Source organism: Phaeoacremonium minimum (genome assembly GCF_000392275.1).
Source record: "Phaeoacremonium minimum UCRPA7 unplaced genomic scaffold PA7_03_scaffold_560, whole genome shotgun sequence".
Lineage (NCBI taxonomy): Eukaryota > Fungi > Ascomycota > Sordariomycetes > Togniniales > Togniniaceae > Phaeoacremonium > Phaeoacremonium minimum.
Window position 1 is genome coordinate 28,825 of NW_006921462.1, and position 11,162 is coordinate 39,986.

General features: G+C 50.6%; 1 protein-coding gene across 1 annotated transcript; it reads left to right on the top strand.

The window, feature by feature from the left end:
• Window positions 1–837: 837 nt before the first annotated feature.
• On the top strand, window positions 838–5,682 carry UCRPA7_7883 (putative rnase3 domain-containing protein; the record flags this gene model as incomplete). The annotated part of the gene is made up of 5 exons (XM_007920403.1): window positions 838–1,395; window positions 1,445–2,419; window positions 2,553–3,240; window positions 3,571–4,034; window positions 4,087–5,682. The coding sequence occupies 5 exons, from the start codon at window positions 838–840 to the stop codon at window positions 5,680–5,682; spliced, it is 4,281 nt and encodes a 1,426-aa protein (XP_007918594.1).
• Between the last annotated feature and the right edge of the window lie 5,480 nt (window positions 5,683–11,162).

The window sequence follows — 11,162 nt, forward strand, 5'->3', positions numbered from 1 at the left end:
TGTGATGGAATGGGAGCTTGGCATGGTGCCCTGTTGTTGCTATGTTGAACCTGCTCCTGTGATTGAAAATGAGCCAACTGATTCTTACAATATTCAGGTATAATGTCTCTTGTGGGGACCGGGAATTAAGTGTGTCAATAAATTTGAGATGACAAGTGGAGGTGTGCTTCTGCTTGCCTCTGCTTCTTTGCCCGGTATCCAGTGTCCACACAGGGAATTCGGAAACTGTTCTCTTGATAACACAAGATCGTCACCATAAGTTCAGAAGCATAAACATGAATACCTAAAGGAGATTTCTAGATCTTTAATTTGAGTTATATGACCTAGTCGTGTACCGATTTGTTGACTGTATTAGAGAACAAAGCTTGCTCACGATACTACACAGTGGTAATTATATAAATCTGCGGCAACGCATAATTCTTCAGAGATGGATGTGTTGTGAAATGTTTGCTCTGCTGCCTTTTTTGGTCGTGCTTTATTTGGGTCATTGAGGCGTCACTTGTCAAAGCACCTGTCGCACTTCTACGTCCTTCCAAACAAATCGATATTCGCGGAGCTGCTCCCTTTCTTTTCCACACCCCTGCCTCCTAGTTTCTCCTTTCCTCCGTGGTGAATGTTTTCCTTCCCTACCACACTCGACATCCGTGGCAACAAACATCCCACCGCTCCCAACTTCACGCTTTGAAGCAAGAATTGTTTGACGATCTCACGTCAAACACGACTGCTCGAGAGCTTCACAACAGCTTACGGCTGAATCCTCCTGAACCATTCTCCTCAGAAATTATCACCTTTCTCACTCGCGTATCACATCCTTCTCGCTTGGCTTCCCCACTCAAGATGGGGGATCTCATCCCGTCCGACCTGGACGTGGCCCTCCCAAAAACAGAACCTACAATGTTGAAGGACGTGATTGGAAGTTTCAAGGATGACCTGCTACAGTATATCGGCTCCGATATCACAAAAGAAACGATAGACAGGGATTCTAGCAACATCAGCGAAGATGATGAGGATGAAAATCATCAACTTGCATGGAACGAGCCATCCAAACCTCGCAAGATCTCCCAGAAGAAGCGATCGGAGATCGCGGGCTTCGATACGTGGCTAGAAGAGCATCGAGAGCAGGTCTCGAAGGAGACGGCGGAACGCATGTCAGGAACCTATGATGACAATTCTGTCAACTACTTGGTGAAGGGCATGGAGGGCCACAGAATCATCACGAGTCCGCGTGACTATCAAGTCGAACTATTCGAGAGGGCGAAGCAGATGAACACCATCGCCGTACTGGACACTGGCTCTGGCAAGACGTTGATTGCCGCACTTCTCCTCCAGTGGGTGATTGACCATGAGCTGGAAGATCGCGCAGCGGGACTGCAAAAGCGAATTTCCTTCTTCCTCGTAAGTCATGCTTCTTCAAGGGGCGGTCTGTACTTAACACTTCGCACAGGTCGACAAAGTGGCATTGGTCTTCCAGCAACATGCCGTTCTGGATTGTAACCTGGATCATCCAGTCGAGAAGTTCTGTGGAACTACGCTGAACCGCGGCTGGAAAACCAAAGCTTTCTGGGACAGCGTTGTGAATGACAACATGGTCGTTGTGTGCACGGCAGAGATCTTGCGGCAGTGTCTACAACACGCATATATCCGATTAGACCAGATCAATCTACTCATCTTCGACGAAGCTCATCACGCCAAGAAGGAGCACCCTTATGCCAAGATCATCCTGGACTTTTATATACACGAGGAAAACAAGGCTCGCCGTCCGAGAATCTTTGGTATGACAGCCTCGCCTGTCGACGCCAAGACCAATGTCACGGTGGCAGCTACGGCACTAGAAGAGATCCTGCATAGCAAGATTGCGACTGCTTCGGATCCTACTGTTCTGCAGAGAACAGTCTCTAAGCCAAAGGCGGAGATTCTCCAAACATACAACAGACTGTCTTCTCCGCATAATACTGAGCTGACATTGAGGTTGATGGGACCATTGGGGTCGAACAAGGCCTTCAGGAAGTTGTTTCAGTTCTCGCGAGACGCTACATCTCAGTTGGGCCCTTGGTGTGCCGACCGCATATGGCAGAAAGTCTTTCTAGAAGAAGGCGAACAACTGATGAGACTTGAGGCCAGAGGCGAGAGGGATTTTGCACAGGACACAGCATTGGGTGTCATATCGAAGGAGTACCAGAGTGTGGTCCATATAGCGAGGCCCCTTGTCTGTGCACATTCGTTCGAATCTGTTCGACCGACTGTAGAGCACCTTTCACCAAAGGTTATGTCACTTCTGAACTGCCTTTCAGCACATTTTTCCAAGTCGGAGGATACGAAATGCATCATTTTCGTACAGATGCGACTTACTGCTCTGATGCTCATGGATCTTCTGCAGCAGCCTAACATCAGAATCAAGAATGTGAAAGTCGGCACTCTCGTAAGTATATTTTGACTCAGGTGTAGAGTATATGCTGATAGCAGTGAAGATAGGTTCTGGAAATGGAGGCAGAGAGGATGGCTTCTCTGGCAATTCGTTCAGAAGTCAGATTTTGACAATCATGAAATTCAAGAAGGGGGAACTCAACTGTCTGATCTCGACCTCGGTTGGTGAGGAGGGCATAGACATCCCAGATTGCAACTTGATAATCAGATTCGATCTCTACACTACCATGATCCAGTATATCCAGTCACGGGGTCGCGCCCGTCACGAGAATTCGACGTACATCCACATGCTCGAAATAGGAAATGGAGAACATCGCCGCAGGCTTTATCAGAACACCTACAATGAGGCCGTCCTGCGCGAATTCTGTAGTGCCTTGCCGGAGGACCGGAAACTCGAGGGATACGATTCCAACATGGACTACTATCTCAAGCAAGCGAAGAACAAGAGACAATATATCGTGAAGTCAACAGGCGCCAAGTTGAACTTCAAGCAGAGTCTAGTGACTCTTGCAACATTTGTCTCTTCATTACCACATGCTGATGAGGTCAATCTGGTCCCCGAATATGTCATGTCCGCGACTGACGAGGGCTATGTTTGCGAGGTCATGTTACCACTCACATCGCCAATCCGGAGCGTGACAGGTCACTACTTCCCCAGCAAACAGGCTGCCAAATGCTCAGCAGCATACGAGATGTGCCTTGAGTTGATCAGAAATAAGTATCTCGACGAACACCTTCGTCCTATATTCACAAAGCAGCTACCCGCAATGGCGAATGCTCGATTGAACATCTCGTCTAAAAAGAAGGACCAGTACGGTATGCGTCCGAAGCCGGAACTCTGGAGGAATCTTGGCGAGCCTCTCTTGCTCTACGCCACTGTTATGATTCTATCAAAGCCCGAGTCGATGGACAAACCATCACGTCCATTGATATTACTCACTAGCAGTCCGATGCCGATGGTTTCAAGCTTCCCTCTGTTCTTTGGAAAGGGGAGATCTTCTGCAGTCGAACTGATTGGGATCTCTATCCCTATCGAGCCTACTAAAGGGGACTTGAATACCTTTGCGAAGTTCACACTGAGGATCTTCCAGGATGTGTTCAGCAAGTGGTATAAAGCCACCGTAGCTGACCTGCCTTACTTCATAGTCCCGTCAAAGGAAAATCATCACTATGATTTCTCGACTTGTTCCCATCCCAGCAAGATCATCGACTGGAAAGCCACACAATATGTGCAGAGTACGGAGCGTGTGACCTTCGATGGCAACGAGCCAGATGACTTCTTCGTCGACAAATACGTGACGGACCCCTACGACGGATCTCGCAAATTCTACCTTCGCAAGGTGAGGCGGGACCTTAAGCAGCAGGATCCCATCCCGGAAGGTATCAAAGTACCGACAAACAGGGCGTGGAATGATGTCCCGCATGACATACGCAACTACAGTCTGCGTATGTGGTCCAACTCACGAAACCGCTTCCAGTGGCAAGAATATCAGCCTGTTGTCGAGGCCGATCTGGTCCCCCTTCGACGTAACCTCCTAGACGAGAGGCTTGATGCAGAGTCGACCATGCAGACATGCTTCCTGGTTCTTCAGCCACTGGAAATTTCACCTGTATGTCTCTGTCAACTCAAACGTTTCCTAGGTTACAAGCTAAACTTTATAGCTACCCGTAGATGTAGTTGCAATGGCATACAACATCCCGGCCATCATCTATCGACTGGAGTCGAATCTTGTTGCGTTAGATGCTTGCAAACTGGTCGGCCTTGATATCCGGCCGGATCTGGCTATCGAAGCATTCACCAAAGACAGCGACAACACTGACGAGCATGATCAAGAGCCCCTGAACTTTCAGGCGGGTATGGGCAAGAATTACGAGAGACTGGAGTTTCTCGGAGACTCGTTTCTCAAGATGGCCACGACAATTTCTTTGTACACCCTTATCCCCGACAAGAACGAATTCGATTACCACGTTGAGCGCATGTGCTTGATCTGCAACAAAAATCTCTTCAACAACGCCCTGGATCTCAATCTTCAGGAGTATATCCGCTCCAAGGCGTTCAGTCGCAGAACCTGGTATCCCGACAATCTCGAGCTGATCAAGGGAAAGAAGACCGAGGAGAAGAAAAACAAGAACACACACATTCTCGCAGACAAATCCATTGCCGACGTCTGCGAAGCGCTCATTGGAGCTGCTTACATGACTGGACGGGAGAGCAATGACTTTGACATGGCGGTTCAGGCGGTCACAGTAGTTGTGAATCACAAGAATCATCGAATGAAATCTTGGTCTGAATACTATGCTGCATACGAGAAGCCCAACTGGCAGACTGCTAGCGCCTCAGCCTCTCAGCTTGCTCTAGCGAAGAAGATCAAGGAGAAGATGGGCTACGACTTCAAGTACCCTCGCCTACTGCGCTGTGCTTTCCGACATCCGTCTTATCCTCGTCATTATGAGAGCCTGCCCAGCTACCAACGACTGGAGTTCCTCGGTGATGCCCTGCTCGACATGACAATCGTGGATTATCTATACCAGAAGTATCCAACGAAGGATCCCCAATGGCTCACTGAGCACAAGATGGCCATCGTGTCCAACCAATTCCTCGGCTGCCTCGCCGTTTCACTCGGTTTCCACAAGCACATGCTCTCCTTCAGCAGCACCCTGCAGAAGCAAGTCATGGAGTACGTAACAGTGATCGTCGAAGCCAAGGAGCAAGCAGAGGAGGAGGCGCAGCGAACGAAGGAGGGCTTCGCATGGGACTACTGGGTGAACGTCAACCACCCGCCGAAGTGCCTCGCCGATCTGGTGGAGGCGTACGTCGGCGCGGTCTTTGTCGACTCGCAGTACGACTACGGCCAGGTGCAGGCCTTCTTCGACACGCACGTCCTGCCCTACTTCAGAGACATGAGCATCTACGACACCTTCGCGAACAAGCACCCCGTCACCTTCTGCTCCAACCTGCTGGGTCAGACGTTCCACTGCAACGGCTGGGGCGTGCAGATCCAGGAGGTTCAGGTCACCGAGGGCGAGGGCTTCATCACGGGCGCGACCAAGGTCGTTGCGGGCTTCATGGTCCACGGCCAGGTGGTCGGTCATGGTGTTTCGGAGAGCGGACGGTACGCGAAGATCTACGCGGCCAAGGAGGCCCTGAAGAAGCTGCAGAGCATGACCGTCTCGGAGTTCCGAGATGAGTTCAAGTGCAACTGCATTCCGGAGGAGGCGGCAACAGACGATGTGCTGGAGCATGCTACCGCGGTTTGATGTGTGAGGCGTCCGCGCGCGAAGATGGGAGACGTAGCCTCTCCATTTCTCTTTCTATGTTCAAGATGATGTATGTACAAGTCACTACAAAGTGCTACCATAGGACTCTTGACTCAGCTTCACTCTGCGGAACGTTTGTCACTTGGTGAAACGGAGCAAGGTTCTCTAATCGTCAATGCGTGACCATAAGAGACAGTTTATAGCATAATGATGAACCAGATATCTGATTAGAATTCCGTTCTTATTGATCCAACCGTTCCTTCCAAATCCGCCTCCCTAGGGTATAAGTATCCACCGATCCACCGGAAATGAGCCAGTCGCTACAGGAAACAAAAATCCATACAAATGAAAGCCAGTCCCTGGCTAAGCAACCTCTCTACTAACCAAGAGAGCATATACTAATCTCTTAAGGCCCTTGTACATACAGAAATGTACTGTGATCGAGATCTCGCGAAAAGCCTACAGCTCATCTCAGTGTATTTAAGCCAGCCCTTGCGCTCTTGTCAGTGCCTCAATTCGCTCCATCTCGTTTTCCTTCCCTTTTCCTTTCTTCCTATGATCCATTGTCGCGGCTCTCTTGCGGGCCTTCGCCTCTTTTCGAAGCTTCACGGCTGCGTTGACATCAATCTTTTCATCGCGTTCTTCTTCAATCACATCATCCGCAGTGTTGTTACCGTCAGAAACCCCATGGCTAGGGTTTAATGCTGAAAGTCTCTTTGCGCTACGCCGTGGAACTGGGGGCATATCATCCTCATATCCACCATCGGAGAAGTCGTCAAAGCTGGATCGGTCTGCGCTTGCATCAACAATGTATCGTCTGGTCTTTGATGGGGGTGGAATGGTGGTATTGTTGCCTTGAGAGATTCGAGGCGCATTGGAGGGCAGGGAAGGATTGGATCTCTGGTGAGGTAGTAACCTGGTGCTGCGTGACTTGCGGTTGTCCACAACTGGCGGCGGAGCGGCGTCATCGTCGATAGGCTCAACAAGACCTGGTAAAGCCAAACCACCCAAGCCGTAGCCGTCTTTGAACAGAAGCTCTTCCTCGCCTGCTCCACGTGGCTGCCGAGGTGGAGTATATGCATCATCGTCGTCTGAGGACAGATAGTCGTCGAGGTTGATCTCATCTGATCTAGTCATGGTTGGTGAACGAACATGTCTGCTACCATGAATGCTCTTTGCTGAGCTCCCACTGTCAGCGGAGGAAAAGTGATGACTTGGGCTGAGGTCTAACGAAGTATTGGCCGTATGGCGAGATGTTGGTCGCGGAAACGGGTTAGAGCTCGTCTCAGATGCAGTACCGGAAGCAGATGACATTGACCAGTGTCGTAGACTGCTTGTTCGTAAAGGAACATATTCGTATATTTCGCTCAGCTTGGGCTTTCCCGCCGAGGACATCAAGCTGCGCGACCGCTGGTAGCCGTATAGGTCCTCACGGTTATTGGTAAGTGAATGCCACCCTGACGCTGTGAGAATCGATGGGTTAGCAACGACACACTCATCTAACACAATAAAAACAACTCACAAGAAGACGGTCTAGAGTGGACTGTATCCCTAGCGAAGCCTTCGAAACTTAAGGCATCAACTCTACCCGTCCCCTCGTCACGCTCCTCGCCTTCGTGTATGCGGTAAGCCAAAAGGGTTGGATTATTGGCAGTCTCCCGGCTTGCAATGGATGATGCAGCAGAAGATTGGCGGGAGTGCATGTTTTGCCTCGCTATATGAGGCTTGGGTGGCGAGGTGTGGGTGTCATTTAAAACTTCTTTGCGAAGGGTATGTACCTCAGTTGACAAACTCCTCCTATGCTCTGATATGCTTCCCTCCCGACTGTGAGAGGGTAAAGACGAGCGCTTCCCCTTTTGTGACGTTACGGCTAAATCTTGTTGAAGATCAGACGACTTATTCGTGATGAAATTTACAGGGTGGGATGCCAAGGGACTTCTTGGAGTCATGTTTAGAGTCGGTCCCTTATCCGCTCTAAGCTGCGATGCAGCTTCAGGCATTGGCGGATGTTGGTCTCTTTTGGGATGGTCGGGATGAGCTGCATTTTGAACCATGAGACCACTATGGAAACTCTTTGCTCGTGTGCGTCCACGGGACATGTTGGCTGTTGCATTTCCATTGCTCAAGGTGTACAGATTCTGTGTATCAAGTCGGAGACCATGTTTCAATTCTTCCGCACTCTTGTGCAAGTCTGGCACTGGTGGTACAGTCTCCCTGAGAAGAAGAGAATGTGGAATATGAGACGACGTCCTTTTAGGGAAAGTATAGTGGCTGGAAGAGTTTAATGACTTTGTTCGAAGACCTGACTCAAGCAAGCCATGCTGTTGGGTATCCATATGCGGCTTGCCACGGGTTCGAAGATCCTTTGTGTTCAGTCGCGCTGAATCGCCTCGTAGCATCTGATGTCGTTGATCGTCTGGTGTCGAAAGGGCGTGAAACGCCTGTAGGTATGACAGTTCGGAGTCAACTCCATTATTAGGGATATTCCGGTCCGCAACATCCTCTCCATAGTCCCGCGCACCAGTAGCTTGAATGCGACCGCGAAAATTGGCCGGTCTGATCTCCGATTGAGCATCGAGAATATCCACGAAGGTCTTGCCCCCGTTACTCTTAAGAGAATCCCTGCGATTTTGAGCGAAGGGAGGATTGACAGGTATAGGTAGTCCTTGAAGCATTTGCTGGGACTCTCGGAAATCTAGAGATTTCCGGCGTGGCCCGGGAGCTGGAGAGTTGGATTTTGACTGGCGACCTGGTGATGATGCTCCTCGACCCCATTCTCTCCTCGCCCGATCTAAGAAACCTTGGCGTTGAGTAGTGGATTGGTTCCCATTTGGGGCGCTATTGGGCCGATGTCCCTCTTCAATATAGCGAGGGACAATAGGGGCAGGTGCTGCTGATTCATAATGGTTGAGGGAAACTTGAGATCGACCCAAACGAGACTGTGACTTGGACAGGTTCTCTAAGACGTTGGGGCCGTTCCCCGCAACTGGGTAAGTTCCTGAGACGGTTAGAATACGTTCATAGCTCTACAAGATGTATCAATGCCTACATACCTCTGACAGGAGGATGTGACGCTGATGTTGCATCATAAGCCTGAGTCTTCATGAGATGGCCATTGTCTCTCTCGGGCTTCCTCGAGAAGATGCTCAAGACACCCATTGCACTGGGTCCTGTTTGCCATCAATCCTAGAAAGGTTCCAGCAGACGACGATACGACAGAACAAGATCGTTTCACCAGCCAGAATAGTGAATCCAGAGGGGCCTGTTCAGTGAGTAGTGAACACAGTCTAAGGAAAGATCGAGTTGGGTTCGAAGTATTAACAGCTTGAACGTTGGGGCCGCCAACGTAAGACAAGACACAAAGAAACAGGGTGAGGCCGAAGACAGCCTGACAGGTTCCGGGAGGACGGTCAAGATATGAGACAGCGGGAAAGACAAGAGATATGGAAACGGAAGGAGCAGGGGGACTTAATACAACCGGGAAACAAGCCGTGTTAAGGCTGGGAAGGAGCTGCCATACGTGCCTACCTCATTTGTATGTAGGCACATTTGTCTATCTTATGCAGCAAAATGGGGAAGGGGGGCCAGAGGGGCAGCTGTCTGTTGCTTAGACGCGCTACTGCGAGGGATGACGGCTTGGTGCTTTTCTGAGGACGGAGCAAAGATGCAAAACAGGGTCGCAACAAGCCCAGAGGTGCGTTTGTCCTCTGTTCCACTGACGCAACCATCAGCGGCGCCGCCATCCTATGCGTGGATTTACACTACTGCATGGTAGAGGACTGCACCGCAAAAGAGTTGAGAACCCGAGGCGCAAGACGGCATTTTAGGTGCATACAGGGGCTGTTACGCTATTGGTCTGTCAGGGGTGGCCCGCGCGAAGAAATGTATGGAGAGACAGGGTACCCCGACCCAGGCAAAGACAGGCCCCAACTGCTGCAGAAGCACGGGCACTGACATGCGGAGCAAGACGTGCAGCCGGAGAGCTGCAAAAACAAGTCACCACGCAAGCCATGGCCCATGGCGCACTTCGCCGGGACGGGGAGACAGGAACATTAATGAGCCACCCTATCAAGAGAGCGGCTGAACATCACGGCATGCAGGTCCAGGCTAGAACGAGGCGGGATGGCTTATGCCCTGAGGGCGAGTTACAACTAGAAGGTTGCGGGATATTGTCTCGGGTGGACAATGAAGGTGCCGTGAGCCGTGGGGATGCTGTTTGCCTTTCATCACAGCGAGATGGCAAGTTGGCAACGAACTTGGGTAGGCAGGGTGGCTGCACACTACCTGGCTAGTCACTCTTCACCTGCACCAGAAGACTTCGACACCTTCGATATGTTGGGGTGTCCTCCGAGACATTCTCCACCAAGGGCTCCTGCCATGAACAGGGCCGTGCGGAGCGTGATGATCTCAAGAGTGATGGGCTGAGAAGAGTACATCCGGAATAACACCTCGACGTGCGAAGCTGGATCGGGCAAGAACAGCCCTAAACTCGGAAGATTTCATATTCTAGAACCTTTTGCAGATCAAGCAAACACAATTGCTGATGGCACAAAAAATTCGAGCCAGACACAGCATATCGTATTGCTTCCTGGGTCGTGTCACCAAATGAGAACGCAAAGTCACTAGCTACTGATAGACACACAAGTGCGATAAAACGGTAGTCCGGCGGCGGGACCACAAAAGCGACGGCTGACTTCTACTTAATTTAAACCAAGATGACATCTACAAACGCTTGCGACCCTTAGGGTAGCATGGTATGACAGCATGCGCCATCGGGAATCGGCTACGGCATTTTACATTGGTGCTTTCTTCACCCAGCATAGCTACTAGAAAGAAACAAACGAAGAGGCAGATATACCAAGGTTATGACAAGGACTCAATGTCCAGATCACCCAGAGCCTGCCACTGCGCCTCATTCTGTGCGACCTCTTTTCGGTGCGCCAACTCGACCTCAGCTGAGTGATCTGCGAGGATGGTCCTGTCTCCCAGCAGTAGCTCACAATCACTAGATTAACGACTAACACCAAGTGGAGCGACTCTTCTGAGGCTGGTGTATTACTGAGTACGGCAATACCCCCTAGTCTAGCTTTAGGCCAGGGGTAATGACACTACCACCCATTAACGCCTTCCAGCAAGCAATCCTGGAGGGCCCCGGTGAAGATCATAATGGCGCCGCGTATTGCCCTGGCCAGGTTCCCCAGCACACGATGCCAACATCTGGACAAGACTCGGCCAAATCGCGAGCTGGAGATAACCAGCTAGAGCAGGTATGGTCCCTGCTCAGAAAAGATCGCCAACCCGTCTCTATCATTGACTGATCGATAGTCTAGTCTTCGCAAGCTTAGACCATCTTCCTCGTCGATCTTTTCAGGAGTATTTTACATGCATGAATCCATACATGAAAAAAGGGCCAGCATGGAGGGTGCGGGACGGGATGCATGAGGGGCCGATGGGAAACAATCAAAAAGTAGGCAGAGAGA